The following is a 19,898-nucleotide window of genomic DNA, read 5'->3' as shown; positions in this document are numbered from 1 at the left end:
ATTTGAGGTACGCTAGTTCGAGCCAATAATATCAGTAGATTTATATCAGAGAATCTGCTGCGTTGCATCTCTTAAATACACTTGCTCCCTTTCGGTTCTCTGCAAGGACAGTGTTCGTCACATGCTGAGCAATGTGTCATGTGAATGAAGTTGAGAAGCATGTACTGCACGTCTCATCAGATCATCACTGATTTTTTTCAGCCAGGAGAGGTTTACTGATTCAGCAGCTGGCTCCAAACGGTCTGAACTTTGAACTCTGACGAGATGATGTTATCAGGGAGCACTTACATGAAACTTGCTCATTCCAAGCCTGGCTGGTTTATGGACTTAGCTCTCGTGTCATGTATTGTTTGACGAGGCTGGCAGGCTTCTGTAGTTGCTCCACATAGACACAGAAATGTAGGACAGCCATTCTAGATCAAGCCCATCGCATTAAAATCATGCCGCTTCGCCACAGACCTGCACAGACTTCAACCCTGTCTCCTGAATTCCCTCGTGAAGACGAGCTCAACTCAAAGAATACAATGCTGCCCATTTACAACAAAAAACACGGTCACCGTTTAAGACGTGCAGTGCATAATGAAAGCTTTCTGAATTCTCCATCTCATCTTTGTTTGTCCACAGTTCAGAGCCATGTCATATATATATATATATATGTATATTAATAGTTTTATTCTGCATAGATGCATTAAATTGATAAAAAGACCTTGCCAGTAAAGACATTTATAATGCTACAAACGATTTCGCTTTCAAACAAATGCTGTTTTTTGAACTTGCTGTTCAGCAAATAATCTTATAAAAATATATTTCGCAGTTCACACAAAAATATAAAGCAGCACAGCTGTTTTCAACATTGATAATAACAATAAATATTCCTTTAGCAGAAAATCATCATATTAGAAGGATTTCTGAAGGATCGTGTGAATAAACTTCATAGCATTAGCAGTCTGATGCATGGCTGTTGAAATCAAATACTCCCACTGCACCACAAGCTCTGTTATCAGCTCAGACTTTAAGATTTAATCCGTCCCGCTTTTTCAAGTTACTAATAAGATGCAGATATAGACCTGAACTAAAAAAAACTGTCAGTAAACAAAATAAACAAAAGCATAATATTTAATCAGATTCTGAAATAGCCAATAAGCTCACTGTAACACTGGCTTATTGTGTGCATGTGTGTGTGTGTGTGTGTGTGTGTGTGTGTGCTTCAGTCGTCTGAAAGAGCTTGACTCGACGCTTACTCACAGTGTCCTTTACATCAACGAAAAACTATGAAGAAAAATCACGAGCTGGCAACTATGAGTTCAAATAACCTACTTTCCACTATTTACTAGAAACATTGAGTCCACAGGAGTAACTCGTTCATTATACAAGGATGACCTTCAATACAGTAAAGGCATTATTATTATATTATTAAGGGTTCGCATGATCCCGCCTCTCTAAAAGAGAATACGTCTGTTGGTCATTAGTACGAGCTTCTTCTCACGTCCCACTGCAGAAACCTGCTCGTGACCAACCAGTCTCACTGTGCCTTGCTGATAGGGCACTCTACAACGTTTTCCGCCACACCCCCAATGCAAATAATGTTGCTATAGCTATCCTTCTACCTCAATCCTGCACTACTGGGACAAAGCAGCAGTGGGTGGAGCTATGCAAAGGTTACACAAGAAAGTCACAATGCACTTGATAGCACAAGCTAAACAAGGGAAATGCAATAAAACGCTGTCTTTGACAAGCATATTTTTATGAATTTACGTGCAGCATAATAGAACGATTACACAAGTACATATGAAGTGACCTTCAAACTGATCTGTTCAATTCTCATTAAAGTTTCAGATGAGATAAAGCTGGATTCAACTGACTAGTTGCATTACAAAAGACTGAAATGACTGGGAATATACTGTGTGCTCTGTTCCCAGATATACCCTGATGTGAAACATACGATCTGAAAATGACCAAATATTGTCTCTCATCAGTGTCTCATGATCCTTCAGAAATCATTCTAATATTATGATTTGTTTCTCCAGAAACATTTCGGATTATTATCGATGTTGAAAACTGTTCATATTTCTGTGGAAACCATGATATATTTTTTCCAGATGCTTAGAAATGATGAATAGATGAATAGAAAGTTACTAAGAACAGCATCTATTTGAATTCTTCTGTTAAAAAAACATATTTACTGTCACTTTTGATCAATTTAATGCATCATTTCTGTATAAAAAAAAAAAAAACTATTCTTAAAAAAAAAAAAAAAAATTATATATATATATATATATATATATATATATATATATATATATATATATATATATATATATATATATATATATATATTACTGACCTCAAATGTTAGAAAGGCAGTGCATATTTAAAAATATATTAAAAACAGTACTTTTTCAAAGAAACTTGTAATGTAGCTAGTAAATTTTTGACTGTAGTTTAACTAGTGGTTAGTAGCTCCACTGTTACATAACCAAGCTTAAGTATTGCGGGTATTTGATTCTCTGCGGTCCATGTGACTGAGTGCTGCTTTTACCTGTCTTCACCCCACACAGGGTTCACACATGTTATGAGAAGCACTAAAGAAAGCGGGTCTCACCTTTCCTGTTGACTTCACCCCCTTCCACACACAGAAGTAAACCATCACCCACACAGCCATAAGACACAGCAACAGTTCCCAGTTTATGACTCCTGGCTCATCCAGCCCATCAGAGATGTTCAGAACCTTGTTCCTGAGATGGAGAAAGACATTCATGAATGGAAGCACTGCATAACGCTCACAAAGCAGTTTTTATTTTAATCTATAAACTCATATGTAGCTTGAAAGTGATGACTTTCCAGAACTGTATGCAAATATAATGCCACAAGCTCATAACGGACAGTAATTTATGTGTCTATTGATGTGGGATTAATAACAGTTAACAGTAACATAACATCAAGAAAAACACATCATATTTTAACAACAAAAACACATTAATCTTGTCAAGAGCTGTTATATACCACCCATTTTTTTAAATGAAAAAGTGGGTGGTGAAAGGCATTTCAAATATTGTTTGTGTTAATAAATGAAAACAAAAAACAAAACAATCACTCACTCCCAGAATTCAATGATAGGGGAACGGCCATTAGCAAGTTCTTCACATGTCCGGTTCCCGAATGTGGAGTTGCCAATGGTGCCGTTGTGGCATTCGTTGTGGCGGAAGTTCACGATGCAGTTTTCGGTGTTCCACGGGTTGTCACAGCTGGACCAGGGCAGCGTGGAACTGAGGGACTTTATGAAGTAGTAGAAACCCCAGGCGAGTACCATGATGTAGTACGTGTTACAGAAAAACACAATCACCATGGAGGCAAAGCCAAGTCCTAAAACAAATCAGTCAAAAATAAATGAAAATCATATCAAATTTGTAACAGATAATAGGTGATAAGACATCGAACATTACATGGCTAAATTCTGATTTAAAAATTGTTTGTGTGTGTGTGTGTGTATATATAATATAATTTAATATAATATAAAATTTGCAATAGGTGATAAGACATCAATACATTATATATATATATAATTGGTTAAATTACAATATAAATAATATAATATTAAAAAAAGAATGCATATTTTAAAGAATGTTAATAAAGTTTTAAATGACAAACTAAAATAGTATTAAAAAGCTTAAAAAGTAAGGTAATGCATAAACATGAAGAGCAAACCTTTAAAAAGAGGTGCAATGTTCCACACATTGATGCTTCCTGCCTTCATAAACTGACCCAGCGCAATCTCCAGGAAGAATATCGGAATGCCTCCCAGAAATATGAACAACACATAGGGAATGAGGAACACTCCTGTGAAACACAGCAATAGAGAAAGACAGAGAGCAATGTTAAAGACAACATGGAACGGCATTCACAACCCGTGCAAGGCGTGATGCATTTCTGAGCAAAAGGAGATATTTGAAAAGAGTTGCATTTTGATGAATGATTAGGAATAATTTTTGCAATCAGATGCATGGACGAATCAAACAAAAACTTTTTTTAAAGTGAACAGGCTCCATTTTGAAGGTTCAACAGTTTATTTGATTTGCAAAGAATTGCATTCATTCTAATCACAAGGTCTCATAAAGTACCAATAAAATGATAACTAGAAACATAAACTGAGGTCTCATGATGCACATAATGCCTATTAACCCCAAAATACATTCAATAATGCATTTAACCCATCTTCAAAGTTAATTTTAACTGAGGGAATTATCTGCTATTTGTGCACGACACATGTTAGCACGTCACTTAGGATTTGAGTGCCGTTGACCGCATTAGCATTCATCATGTGGTCTGTGCGGCAGCACACTGATGCGTCGGCAGCAATAAACCTTCGCTCTACTGATCTGAGATTGACAGCCACGGTAGCGGCTTAGAGAGGGGGTTGGTCGCCGGTGTGATGCAGATTATACACTGAATACGTGCTGGCGTGCCCAATGAAAGTCTTGATGATGTCACCTGCAACTCATGGGCGAGGTGGACTGCGGGGGAGGATTGCCACATGTGACAAACCGCAGAAAAAGAAAGATGCAATGGAACAAAAGGCAGAGTGGAAAACTGGTATGCCGTTATTCAAAGTGACGCGCTTACGTAATGCTAGCTCTGCAGGCTAGAGGCTACACAGCTGATATAGAACGAATCCAAGTGAGATAATCTAAAAAAGAAAACCGAAACAACACCTGCTGCTAATTTAAAAACACTGATATGAATGAAGTGGCTTAATTGGGAGCACTGCCCAGTCTCCATTCAAAAACATGTTACTCAGAAAGAAGTCTTTTGATGATCTGCCAACAGAAGGAAGCACCGAACACAATGTGCTGCACTGTCCGTCCAGCGAAGCCATTGCAGACAGCCACTAAAGGGTGAGGCTATTCCTCTGCAAAAAAGGAAAATATGCATATGTGGGTTTGAGTTGGGCTGGTTTGCAAACTAAAAAGGATGCCACAGCAATGCCCTGCGAGCAGATGATTCATGAGAATGTGACTGCGGGTCAATGTGAAAACACGTACACGGAATGAGAACAAGCGTGACTCACACACACACACACACACACACACACACACACACACACACACACACACACACACACACACACACAGAGTCTTGCACGTACTGCAGTGGCTGACGTCGTGAGCAATGAGCACTTGACTCTGTATCAGTGGGTGCTCATTATGGACTTAAAGGAAAGTGAGGAATCTCTCTTCCAGTGCATAAGCGATGGTGTTTTATTGCTAATGGTGTCTACTGACAGAATTCAAAAAGGAAGTAGGTACAGCTGAGGTACACAGTGGTTTATTTTTTGCAGATGCTGCGATTCATAACTTCCAGAAATGTAACAAACAAGTTGCCATTTTGATGTAGCATTTTCATCTTTCATCTGGATGATGTCGTTTTTACTAATATATAGATGGTAGAACTGTTTATGATATGATTAAGTACAGAGCTTTCTATCTGGGTTTTGAAGGAGTCTCTACTGCTCACCAAGTCTGGATTTCTTTTATTGAAAATACAGTAAAAACGGCAATATTTTTAAATATTAAAGTCCGCACATCACTGCAGCTGCTGTTAGAAGTGCCGGTTGCTATTGAAACAGTCAGCACTCTTAGACGTGCGCTTAGGACTGGCTTGCACATTGGCTGGTCTAGCCTGAAAAATACAGCAAGCTTGGCGAAACGTTTTGGAGAATTTGATGTTTCCCCATTCAAACAGATAGGAGCTGTTCTTGCATGCCCGAGAGGTGTTTCAAAGATGGCCGCCGAGTGACATGACTTGCCTTAAAGGGACTTTGATATTATTTTGATATTATTTTGAAGCCATTTTTTTAGGATTCTCTGATAAATAGTTAGTTCAAAAGGGCTAGGGTTGGGTACCGAAACCTGGTGCCAATATGGCACTAGTACCTATGGAACCGATATGCCCAGAACCAACTCAGAACGCAGATTTCGGTGCCTCATTTCGGTGCCGCTTAATGCCTGAGCGATCGACTGAAATATTTGTCCTGGTTCTCTGAAATGGATGTTAGAAGCAGGGGCACCACTAGGCCATTTTTAGCGGGGCTATACTGATTAGCTCCATAAACTGTACACAAATTCGTGATCGCCTCAGAGTCAGTCACCTCATTTCATATGAAAACGGTGGCATACTTCATCTCCTCAATGTCTTCCGGCACGCTCTTCAATCTGCAGACCACAGCGACACAGCACGAGCGGACTCAAACAGAATTAGAAAATACACAAGGTGTGTGTTTATCGATAGATTAAGGTTAAGATTATAATATCTGTATCTATGCAGTTCTTTTTCATGAATACGGTTTACAAAAGGTAACGAGACAGCGATCGGTTTCCCATCTACTGTAAAGTTTTCGCTGTGTTCCAGTTCCATATTTAATGGTAAAATTATGTGTCCCATATCAAATCAATACGTGACGCGATTTGTCCCATATTCTACAAAGGCCAACACATATTTCAATAAACAAAAAGTTTTCTGCACTGTTTATAATACTAATAGCAAGGCCACTTAAGGTGGCAACCCTACACTCATCACACCAACGCTATTTCCTCCTTTCATACACAGTCATTCACACAACTGATTGAAGACAGTGACACAGCACTCAGTCAATTCACAATTCAGAGATACAGTAGAAATATTCTGTGTGGTTTTGTATTTAATATTGTTAGGTGAAGCTCAAGTCAGGAAATGAGAGCATCCGAGGAGCATGTAAATGCTATGTTTATTTACTTTAAATATCTTTAATGTTATCCATGTTTTTTTTTTTTTAAGTGTCGGTTCAGTCATCGCTTAGACACCGGTACCGTTTTAAAAGTATCGATTTGGCACCGGTATCGTAAAAAACCCAATCGATACCCAACTCTAGTGCGGGCGCAGCCTTTTTTATAAACTGAAATCCAATCGAAAATCCATATCAGGGAACAACATAATACCAGTAGTCACTTTCATATTGGTATAGCACCCACCCCTACTCACAACTAGAGCCTTCTATTCTGGATGTGCTAAAAATGCAATGCGAGTTAACAATCATCTGATTCCTGTTTGCCGAAAGTGCAGTGTGAAGCCCAGCTAAGCAGTTCGCATTATACAGTAAAGCACAAACAAGAAGCACTTTCACTAAAAACCCAAGCAGAAATGACTGGGTACTTGGGTCATGAGGGGAGGCTATAAATATAGATTCCCACACCTCCCCCTTACACGACAGATGGATATGGAAGCTCTGTCAACACATATGGACTCAGTCTGCTCAGAAGCCAATGACATTGTTTTCATGCAGGTGAAAACAATGCATCTCCAGCATCAGTGTGTACTTCCAATGTCAATATTATGACCTTTATATAATGTTTTAGGTGGTTGTAAGAATGCATATTTTATCTCTCATCTGAAGGATCAGCCCGCAATTATATAGAAATTACGAAATAAGACTCACGGTATATTTCTGACTTATTAATTAATTCATAATTATTCATTCATAATTTTCTGGGTTTCTTATTTGCAGAACCGAACGAAGTGTAGAAGTGTGATGGATGCTCATAATCAGAAACAGGGTGGGCTTTGAACTCATGATATGATTGGCAGATGAGCAGTGTATGAGCTCCTTTGAGTCAGAACAGCAATCGCAGAAGAGAAAACGGGCAGAAAGCACTGGAAGCAGCTGCTCATCAGTAAATCAGTGGAAAATGTATAGAAATTATGATTCTTGCATTTTGAAATGAAAACACACCAGTGTAAATGCACCCTAAAAGTCGTGTAAACTGAAAACTATTTAAACTTTATTAAAACTATTTGCACAGATTTATTGTGTTGGTTACATTTTGTTTCTTTGTGCAGTGGCTCAGGAGATCAGAGTTTGAGTCTTCAAAAAGGTCAACAAGCTTGTTTTGGTTTTTTAGGTAATGTTATCTTGTTAAAACAGATTTTCTAAAATTGGTATTGAAAAACGTATCCTTCAGGAAACAGTATCCAATTCAAGTTATCGGTGGCAACATTTTTTTATGATACCAGCCTTTCCAAACGGCTACCACCACAAGTATATTTCAAACCTGTTCGAAGCAAGGCATTCAGGCTTGTTGTATCATGTTATAAATAATAAAAACATGCGAGGTGCGGCTCACTTTAAGAAAAACAAGTAGTGTGATGCACGATTGTGGTTCGCAAGTTTTGATTTATTAATCATGTCCATACCATATTATACAAGAGGAAGTATTTTTGCATATTTCGTTCATAATACTTTCAGATTTTCTACTTTTAAAATTTCACGTTTATTTCAATGTGTTGTTTGCAATTTCTTTGTAATTATTAATGAAATTTAATAGCAATTCCGGAGTGGAAATTTTTCACTACCTTTTATTTATTCTATTTTTTTATGTACTACACTATTCACATTCCAAATGAACATTTCCATCATATTGATATAACTCAAAGATAAATTTACAGAGAATATAAATATACAATAGATGAACCCTAAAGAACCCACGGTTAGGCCCCAGTCAGAAAAAAGGGATTAAAAGATTAACAGACGCTATTCTTAATCGTCTGTCCACGTGGAACAAGGAACTGATGTCAGTCAGGCAAGAAGCCAACATGTCCTGCTGTGCTGGCATCACTGGCCTTCTCATGCCTTCCCATTCAGAACCAAACACATTACAGAGTTTTAAAAATTTAAAATCTAATTTGAATATAGAGATTTTTAAATAATCAATTTTGTACAGTTATTAATGTTGGAAATTAAATTTAGTCAAAGTTTGGCCATGTTGATGTGCCTTATGAGTAGAAATACACATTACACAACTGCATAAAAAGTGTAAATGATTTGCAACCTAAAAATACATATACATAAAGAATTATTTACAATATATATTTTTAACTTCTTGACTCATTTCTATACTTTGTGTATATGTGTGTGTATACTTAGCTTAGCTTATATGCGCTTTATACAATACAGATTGTCAAAGCAGTTTTACAATGCTGATAATAATAATAATAATAATAATAATAATAATAATATATATATATATATATATATATATATATATATATATATATATATATATATATATATATATATATATACATACACACACACACACACACACATATATATGTGTGTAAATTTAAATGTTTAACTTATTAGGTTTTTGAAGGCTTTTTAATGTTTTACATATATATTTTTAACTTCTTGACTTTTATATATACAGATATATATATGAGTGAGACACCTTATCCTTATTCTGTGTGAACTTTATCCAGGGTGAAAGATGCCTTTTGTTGAGGTGATGTTGCCAATGACCTTTTTATGGTGTTTTCACCAATGCAACACATCATCAGTTGTGTATATATAATATATATGTTCTGTATGCATATGCTTTAAATGCAATATGGTATCACATTCCTTAAAACATGACAATTTCTCAAAAAAACTAAAATTTGAATTACCAGGATGATAAAAACAATCTGCTTTGTTTGTATGCTGAAGCACAATAATAAAAGCAGATTGTTAATAAAAAGTGTCTGAGTGCTAATACTTGAGTATGGGAGATTTCAGCAGGGCTGTGATACTGTACTACACAGTGCTCAAGGACAAGTGGAGGGCTTTACTGCAGAGATGGTAAATCTACAGACTATGTGGCCACCATTCTGTTCAGCTTGGCCTCTCTTAACTCTGATGCACCGCCACACAATGCGGCAAAAACCAGCCAGTAACCTGGCAACAGAAAGTCTGGACCATTACTGCGTCGCACAGAATTGTATAAGTGTTAGTGACGGCACAGTGTCAATCCCAACAGCTCAGTGAAAGATCTGTGACCTCAGAGAGCACAGACAGAAGAGTGAGCAGCTCACTGAACTGAGAGAAGATCTGTATAAAGATAAAGCAGCTAAAGTGACCTCTGACCTCTACCATATATTCTTACAGTAGAGGCTGAGTGTTATCAAGTTACATGCTCTAAATGAATGCACTGTAACAAACAGTACATGCAGAAGATTAAAACCTAGTGTCAGGGGTTAGTTTATATATCTAGCCTTATGTATTGTACAGTTTAAGTGATTCTTACCTAAGTGAGTGCTACAGATTAATCTTGAAAGAAATAACTTTATATAGACCTCCTGTGAGCTCACGAGTGATTTGGCTAGGAATAAATTAAAAGCACTGCATCAAAACTGCAAAGTCTCCAGACACAAACACCTGGAGTTAAAGAGGGATGCAGAGAAACATTTTCCTATAGCAATTACTGTGATATATTAAATGAACCGGTGACACAACAATGGAAATGTGCTATTTAATGACCTGTATGACTTACTTTCTTGCATATAAAAATTTATAAAAATGTCAAAAGCTCATAATAAAATTACTAAATTTAAAAAATATAAATTAAAGTGAAAACTAAAATATAAAAATTAAAGCTAACAGTGAAAAAAGTCTTATGAAATTATATTTTTGCATGAGGATGGACTAAATTGTAACTCGTTTTTTATTCAAATCTTGCCTGACAGTCGTGGCCACCTTTCTCTTGCACTGTACGAGCAACTTTGGTTTTCGGCTAGAAATATATATGAGCATAGGTAAATAACATGATTTTTATATTTGGATGAACTGTTCCTTTTAAGGAAGAAAGACCAACCTATGCATAAAAAAATTCCACAAGTTTAAATTTGACCTGGCTAAAGTAAAGTGTGGAAAGTAAATATCACAAGTATCTCACAGACTCAACCTGTGAACACAGTAAAAGTCAAGAATGTGCGGCATGATCCGTTTTTATTCTCCTCCTGCCAGCAAGACCTTTTTAGTGTTTGACAGGCCTGATTTGATTTGGCAAAACAATTCAGGAGCCAGTATTGCACACAAAGGCGGCACGTTGAGTTTGGCAGCCTGCACCGGGACACAGTAACTCTGTTACCTTAGAGCTCCTTGTTGGGGGTAAAGTAACTATTTGAGCAAGAGGAGCTCCAAGTGACAGCCAGTTCTCACTAGAAGCTCATGCATCTTATATTTCTGGAGCTGGCATGTCTTATTTGAATCACTTTTTGTTTTCGGTGGAATTGATGGTCGTCGTGAAATGTTCCCAGCGGTCGGTTTCCATGACCTTTCCCCTCTACCATAGGTGGTTGAGACTTTAAATCCAAATCACACTGACATCTTCTCTATCTAAATAACCAGATGAGAATGAAATCAAGTTATCTGTCAAGACAGAAAGGAATTGCAACCCAAGTGCTAACACAACATTGATCAAGTCTTGACATTTCTCTCACTGCAGGCATCCAGGGAAGTTCCAAAGACAAACGCTGCTTTTGGAAGAGATATCGTGATGACTGTTACAATTCACACATTCGGTGTACTGTTATACATCTTGAAGAAACATTTTTCAGTCTATAATTGAATAAGAAAGCAAAACAATATTGGAATTTTCCCAAGAATAGTGGAAGACAAAGCCAAAACTTAAAAAATAAAGATATTTTAATGTTTTCGAAAGAAGTCTCTTGTGCTCACAAAGGCTGCATTTATTTGATCAAAAATGCAGTAAAAACAGAATATTGTGAAATATTATTAAAATTTAAATATATACGTTTTTATTTGAACATATTCTAAAATGTAATTAATTCCTGTGATATAAAGCTGAATTTCAGGCATCATTACTCAGTGTCACATGATTCTTCAGAAATCATTAGAATATGGTGATTCACTGTTTAAGAAACTTTTCCAATTATTATACATTTTGAAAATAGTTTTTGCGGCTTAATATTTTGTGAAATCTGTGATACACTACCATTCAAAAGTTTGCGGTAATGAAGAAATCACATTGAACGGGGGTGGAAGGGTACAATCGCTGACACACACAAAAGCATGCATTCGCTTTCATATGCATGCAGGCTTTTTGCTTTTAACTTTCGCTTTATAATTGAGTCATGTTCAGTGAGCGGGGGAGGGGGTGGGGAAGGGGAGGCATGGCCCAGGAATCCCTGAATTAAACTGATAAGACAGTCATAATGTTACAAAAAAATAATATTTTAAATAAATGATGTTCATTGAACTTTATATTCAAAGTATCCTAAAAAAATGTATCATGGTTTATACAAAAACATTACACTTATAATAATAAGATGGTAATAATTGAACAGCAAATCTGCATATTAAAATGATTTCTGAAGGTGAAACTGAAGACTGGAATAATGATGATGAAAATTCAGATTTGCATAGCAATTACGTTTTAAAATATTGAGATAGAAAATGTATTTTAAACTGTAATCATATTTTATAATATAACTGTTTTTACTGTATTTGTAATCAGATAAATGCAACCTTGGTGAGCATAAGAGACTTTAAAATAAATCTTAATTAATCCAAATCGTTGTCTAGCAGTGTAAGATCTAGTGAGGATTCCTCTATTACATAAACTGTTATGTAAATTTCAACAATCCCATTGGTGTACTGGACTCTAACACATTTAACCTTACGTTGTCTGGATAATAACTAATTGTTTCATGTTTTATAGAATGAACATTCTATCATATCCCCCTGGAGGACAAAAACTCTAACATGCTGCTTCAGTGCTAACATATGGCCATTCATTCAGCAAATGCTGGACGGCTTCCAGGTCGCTGGGGACACGGGGAGACGGCTTCGTCATTCAGGCAAACACAATGGATCTCTTTCTAATGGGGTCCTAAAGTGTTACGCAGACTTGCTCTTCTCATTCTATAGCCATCAGAAGTTGATGATAAAAGACGCACTATGACTACTTATGCCACTTGTATCCATCATTGGACAACAGCTATGTTCCAAAACCTAATGAGACAACTACTTAGACAGCATTTTAGGCACATTTGTACTTTGCCAAATTAAAATAATTGCACTACTAAACCCATATAAAATCATATACATCATATATAATATATATACAATTTCTTTTTACATTTTTGTTCCAATACAAATGCTGAATATTCCCTTAAAGCTACTTTTGTAAGGCTATGTGTGACCTCTAATGGCTGCGTAGAAATGCGTGCCCTTGTGTGCTTTCATGCACTGCATGAAACGGCTCAAACTAGGCTTTCATATATTCTATATAGAGCATTTTCTCCTTCGATATCCATTTATAGCTGCGTTTGTGGCTTTAAAAAACACAAGTGTGCAAAGGATGATGCGCAATGTCTGTGTGCAGCAGAAGATGTGTGTTCATTAACCTCCCCCCCAGGGCTTAAAGGAAAAAACCCAAAGAACTGGATTGACTTACTAAACTGTGATCCTGCACGTACAATATGTACTTCCATTGTTTATAGCAATAACACGGGACACTGGTATAGTGACACAATGGATGAACACAACAGCTTAATAATTATTATTGACAAATGTATACAGTGTTTAACAGACACATTAAAGAAAATCAGTGGCATAAAATTAAAACAATGCTAAAAATGCTAAAAACTTTCACAGAACAAAGTTTCCTTTAATGGGCCATTTTGTTTTCATTTTTACAAGTATATTGCTAATGCTTTAGTAATAAAAACAGTATTTATTATTATTTAGTCAAAAAGCAGAAATATAACATATATATGCAGATAAATGCACTATATATATATATATATGTGTGTGTGTGTGTGTGTGTGTGTGTGTGTGCACATACATAAACCAGTATGTATGTAGAAATGTATTTTGGAGCCTCTCTAGAGGTGAGTGTGTATTACTGCATTCCATAAATAATGAGACTCTCAAGGTATCATTACACACAAATATATAAACAAGTATGCATACCATTCATTTAAGTATACTATTTGAATGAATGACTTTTCATTCATTCAGTATATACAAATAATACTACATGAGTGAATTCTAAATTTGTTAATGGTTTAAAAGATGAACTTCCACCGTTAATAAGACGATATGCTTGACAAAGGCAATGAATGAATGAACGAATTCATGAATGAATGAGTCAGTCGAGGTGTGCTCCACCGTGCAGTGACGTCACGGGGAGAGCGGATGCGGGAAGCGGGGCACGTCATCGGAAGGGATCTGAATGTGAATGTGCTGCAGAGAGTCACCGAGACTTCTTACCTCCACCATTTTTGTAGCACAGGTACGGGAAGCGCCAGACGTTCCCCAGACCCACGGCGAACCCCACACAGGACATCATGAAGTCCATCTGTCTGGTCCACGTCTCTCGCTCGGGTAAAGCCTGCTTCTTCTGCGCCGCCGACATGGCTCCGGTAGCCGCTGATATGGTGAGGGTCCCGTTGGCGCCTTGATGCGCGCTTCCATTGGGAATGAGATGGCCCTTCTTCTCCTCCACCAGGACCGTGTTCAGGGCGCAGCATTCTGCGTCCAGAGAGGATTTATCCATCTTCATGTAAACAAAGCAAACGAACCTCCTCACGAGACTCGAGAGGGGCTTAAATCAGCAGTCAAAAATAATTATTTGTTTTTGGATTAAGTCAATTTTATTTATTCACACCAAGATGTCCCTTTTGTTCTTCTCCAGGTGCACGGGATACGGTCCTTTGTCCTTTTATTCAATCAAATCTGCAGTGCTATTCTTTACGGATGTTTTATTTATTTTTTTTCAGTTTCTCTTCAATGTCAAACGGTCAAGGGGATGGCAGTTTGATTCTCTCGGCGAAATTGGCAACGGTTATTATTGGTTTGTTTCGTTAAAAAAACGCGTTTGGAAAATAAATAACAGATCGTGAAAGAAAAAAGACACCGATTTGAAACATCACCTTCAAAAACAATCCACGAAACACTTAAAGGTGAGTCTGAAGAATCGCATGGGCACGTGAATCTCTCAGAGAGAAGGCGACTGAGGAGACTGCGAAACCAAAGCGGCCTTTACGCGCGCTGATCAGATGAATGTAATGGAATTACATTCACAAATTGATCGCCTAAATCTCTTCAGACCATCGTTGTCGTCGGTATTTAACACGAAGAATGTATGACGAATGAGACGCGATTCGGTGTCTGCGGGAGGTGCGGCTGCTGCTGTCGCTCTGTGCGCGCGGACGGACTGTCTATGCGTCCGCGCGAAGCCGCTTGGTGTTTTATCGGGCTCGGTAACGTCATTTGGAGCTCAACCCTCCCCCTCTGTCCCGCTTAAGGAAAACAGGGAATGGAAAGCTCACGTACGCCGCACACTACACACTGTATACTACACACTACACACTAGACAGCAAGTGCGATTCTGACTCACTGGAGCTCGGCGCGAGATCTGAAAGATTTATGTATTTAAAAAAAAAAAAAAAAAAAAAAAGATTTATGTATTTTATTTTATTTTTCTTAATCGCAGTTCGAATGTATTATGCAATTCATTGCAGTTTGGTTGCATTACGGAAACAATAATACAAATAAATAAAATCTGCTTAAATTAACGACAGTTAAAGCGATTGTGATGTACTGTTTCTAACATATAAAAGGTGCTTATATTTATAGTATCTATTTATTTTACATACAAGTATAAAAATATATGTATATAATCATATAAATGCATAAATGTACACACACACACACATATATACATACATACATACATACACACAATTTTATACAGAAATATATATATTTACAAAAATAAATACATGCATGTGTATTATATAAGTAAATAAATAACTAATCCATTATTATTATTATTATTATTTTCCCTTGATTTTGAGGCAAAATATGATCATGACAGAGAATTAAGTTCACTTTAAAAAAAAAATAATAATAATAATTAAAAAAAAAACTTTAACTTGTTTTCAAAAACATAAATTAAATGATCTTTGGGGATGGGGCTGAAGACTTCAAAAACAGCAATTAATAATTGAATACAAACTTTCTTTTACCATTACTTTTTATCTATAAACACATATGTCATATAATTACATTTTAAAACAGAAATACTTATAATAAATAATATAAATACATTTATATTTTTTTTATATATATTTTTTTTAATTGAATAGAATATTTTTGATTGCCAATTATTTTGAGACTTGAAAGCTGTTCAACAGATGCGTGAATGCAGTCAGTATGTGTAGTTTGGTATCTAGCACATATAGCCACAGGCTGTGCAGTGATGACTATTAGTCATCAACCACATGAATCACGTTTTTTGCATTACAAAATACATTAACCTCAGAAGGACTTGTCCCAGTATGGAAAATTACAAACTTACATGAAGCACTGCTGAAGCGTTTCCATTGATTTGACATGTTCTGCCACTAGAAATTAAAATAAACCGATTTAGAGACAGAATTGGAATGATTTTATACACAGACATACAACGTCTCATAGAAATCAATCAATGAGTTTGATCTCTTTTACCATGGTAATTATAATTTACATCAATTTACCAGTTACTATTTATTGTTACTACAGGAAAACAATGGTAACTTGTTATTTGCAACTGAACACTGTTTTAAAGATCTATATTAATTTATGATGGTTTAACAGTAGTAAAAAATACCTGTAGCAAATTACTCTGGAGCTAATTCTAATTCAACCCAAGCTAATTCTACCGAAGTCAGCAGCAGTTTGTCCTGAGGCTGTAAAAGGTGGGAATGGTTTGTCCTTGTGGGAACACAAAATTATACTGAGGTCAGATTTGTCCAAAAATAACCCTAAAAATTTTACAAGAACTTTCTTTTGGAAAGATTTTAAGATTCTTGAAAACCACATGTATATATGAAAAGCACTCATAGCTTCAGTGAGTCACACTATAAACATCTCTGGATCGTATTGACTGTTGCAAATTACAGCGGGACATTCTGTGAACTTCATGTGGCTGTTTGAGGAACCCTGCTATGATTCAAGGAAACCCCACATCTTATCTCCATGATGAGTGAGCTCATTATCCTATTATTATATTTTTTTTCATCATAACTGAGCCAATGGTTTGGTTCCAGGGCAAAGGGGTGAGAGGGAAACATGCAACTTCCTTTTCACGATGAAAAGCAACATGTTTATACATGTTTATCTTTCATATTTATATTCCATTTGTTACAGATTTAACCATGCATGAAACAGTCTTTATTTCTGTGAATTAAAGAAATGGAGAAGTGAAATAAAGAAGCTCTGGTCGTAAGTATAATTTACAGTTTTCATGTTGACTCGCGGGTCAGGAGAAACACAAGCTCCATACATTTTAAAATTAGGCAGCTTTGAACCTTAAAAATAGCTTTTCCATGTCAAGTTATTATACATGTCATTGTATGAACAAATATGTTTTACCATACTAGGCCATTCATTTATTTGAGCACAATATTTAAGTACATTAACAAATTTTTGGCTGTACAGTATACAATATAAGCGCTTTAATGTACTGTCTGTTCATTTAATAATTTCAGAATCTATTTCCTTCTAAATAAAACTGCAAAAAAAGTCCTGTTAGGGGTGTAACAGTTCATCACTGGGACAATACTGTTAAAGGGACAGTTTTATGCTTAATTTATACCTAAATAGTACCTTACCTTAGTACATATTACTACTTGAAGGTACCTTATAGGGGTAAAAAAAACTATTTGGGGAACTGCCTCAGTAACAATCTTTTGTACCCTAAATATTTTTTGCAGTTTTTCTGTTTTAATATACATATACTATACTTAATACACTTTAAAATATATTTTATTTCTGCGATACAAAGATGAATTTATCATCAAATCATTCTAATATGCTGATTTATTATCAATGATGGAAACAGCTGTGCTGCTTAATATTTTTTGGAACCTGTGATACTTTTTTCAGGATACTTTGATGAATAAAAAGTTAAAAAAAGAACAGCATTTATTCAAAATGGAACTCTTATCCAACAATGTAAGTCTTTGCTATCATTGTTTATCAATTTAACACACCCTTGCTGCAAGTATTATTTTCCATCAATGAATAAATAAATAAACTAAAAATAACTGGCCCCAAACCTTTGAATGGTAGTGTATTTTAGTGTATTTGAATGGTACGCGTTTTTAACAAAAAATGATATTTTTTTATATTAAAGTTAAAATTTCCACTTTGCTCATGCAGTGCATTGAAAAAAAAAATTGGTGTAGAAACAATTTTTACTCTGAAATAGTTAGTAAATTTCACAATTATAAAAAAACAAAAACAAAGGCAAATAAAACATTGAATTAAACATGAAAGTTTGAAGTAGAAATACTAAATAAATAAATAAAATTATTGTAAAACAGATTATAATAATATTTGTTTTATTTGCAACTAATTTTTTTTTTTACAGTGTGGATGCGATGCTAATATGGTTCACTTCCACAGTTTAGGAGCGACTGCATTTATACCTACTGCAAATAAATGATTTGTTCACCAGGCCGCCTTTTCAAGCAGATTCAACTTTTGATGCTGCAATAGAGATCAGCTAGAACTGGGCTTAACATTCATGCAAAAGCACTCAGATCTAATTTAGAAAATGTCCTGCGTGGCAAAACATATGGCCTGCACATTGGAACCCTCTTCAGAAAAAAGAAATGATTGCGTAGAAGTCTTTCTTAAAGCCAAATGGTGTAGTTAGGGCCTCCAGGCATGGGCGAACACTACTACGATTGCACTTTCACGTTTCTATCGATCTAAGTTTAGTTTAGAATAGACCCCGTGACTTGAAGAGCAGCTGTCTTGCAAAGGTTATGGCCCTTTTTTATAGCCCCTTAGAAATAGCAGCTGCGTGGAGTCAGAACCCGAGCATAACTATGACCCCCACACCCTTCTACCAGCTCAGACTTTGACACACTTGCTGATTAAACAGTGTACAGTATGATGATACTGCTGGAATAATGATCCAACAATTCAACTGTGACAGATGTTTTAGCTGATACACTAGCATTCAAAAGTTCGGGGCCAGTAAGATTTATTTTTTGTAAGAAATTAATACTTTTATTTAGCAAGGACACAATATGGTTAAAAGTTACAATACATACATTTATATTCTTATAAAATATTTATATATTTTAAAAAATGCTGTTCTTTTGAACTTCTAAATGTTCTTTTCATCTTAATCCCGAAATGGAATGATTTCTAAAGGATCATGTGACACTGGAGCAATGATGCTAAAAATTCAGCTTTACATCACAGAAATAAATGGTATTTTACAATATATTCAAATAGAAAACAGTTCATTTAAATTGTAATAATATTTTACAATAATGCAGTTTTTTACTGTATTTTTATACTTAAAAAAAGCAGCCTTGGTGAGCATAAGACACGTCTTTCAAAGGCATTAAAAATCTTACAGACCTCAGACTCTTGAATTGTAGTGCATATGGATTGATTACCAAATTGGACGACTTCTCCATGTGACTAGCTCTCAGGACGTGTCACATGCCGCATGCCAGACAAGCAAAAATGGTGCCAATGTAGAAATAATTGCTGACAACTCACAAATTCAGGCATCAAGAAGACAATGCAGGTCAAAGTCAAGGCGAGACACTGCAGGTGAATTGGGTAATTTTTTTTTACTAATAGTTTTCACCTTACTTACCAAGTTGATTGATTACATTTATAATTGCAAAAAGAAATTGTTTTACAAGGTTTCTAAAATGTTATGTTTAAATATGCAAATGAGGCAGTATTTAATGAAGTATGTGCTAATTTACTGTACATACATTTATAGTACATTTTTTTATGTATTAAAGTCAAATGTTTTTACAGAGGGAATTTCTTTTTTTTTTGCTAGAAAACAATACTTTTTTTTTTTTTTTTTTTTTTTTTTACAATTGTTGGGTGATTAAAATGTTGTTTATAATCAAGAAAATTATATATGAACAAATCCCTCTGTAAAAACTTTTGACAGGAATAAAAATGTCAAGTTTGGTGTGTGTAAGTGCTACTGAAGTGGAGATTTATGGCTCGGTGTTGGAGAAAAAAACTAATTTCAAGAAAACTGCCTTTACAAATA

At 35.7% G+C, this 19,898-nt stretch overlaps 1 protein-coding gene across 2 annotated transcripts in view; it reads right to left on the bottom strand.

The window, feature by feature from the left end:
• Positions 1-15,041, bottom strand: part of LOC128018940 (sodium- and chloride-dependent creatine transporter 1-like) — a 33,161-nt gene extending 18,120 nt beyond the window's left edge. For both annotated transcript variants that reach the window (XM_052604836.1, XM_052604837.1), the window contains exons 1-4: positions 14,084-15,041; positions 3,706-3,837; positions 3,099-3,363; positions 2,603-2,735 (exon numbers count right to left, since the gene is read on the bottom strand). In XM_052604836.1, coding sequence (XP_052460796.1) covers positions 2,603-2,735; positions 3,099-3,363; positions 3,706-3,837; positions 14,084-14,375 — 822 coding nt within the window. In that variant the 5' untranslated portion in view covers positions 14,376-15,041. The remainder of the gene's footprint in view (positions 1-2,602; positions 2,736-3,098; positions 3,364-3,705; positions 3,838-14,083) is intronic.
• Positions 15,042-19,898: the final 4,857 nt, after the last annotated feature.

Source organism: Carassius gibelio, chromosome A8 (genome assembly GCF_023724105.1).
Source record: "Carassius gibelio isolate Cgi1373 ecotype wild population from Czech Republic chromosome A8, carGib1.2-hapl.c, whole genome shotgun sequence".
In the NCBI taxonomy this organism is placed as follows: domain Eukaryota; kingdom Metazoa; phylum Chordata; class Actinopteri; order Cypriniformes; family Cyprinidae; genus Carassius; species Carassius gibelio.
This window is presented reverse-complemented; position numbering and strand designations above follow the sequence as displayed.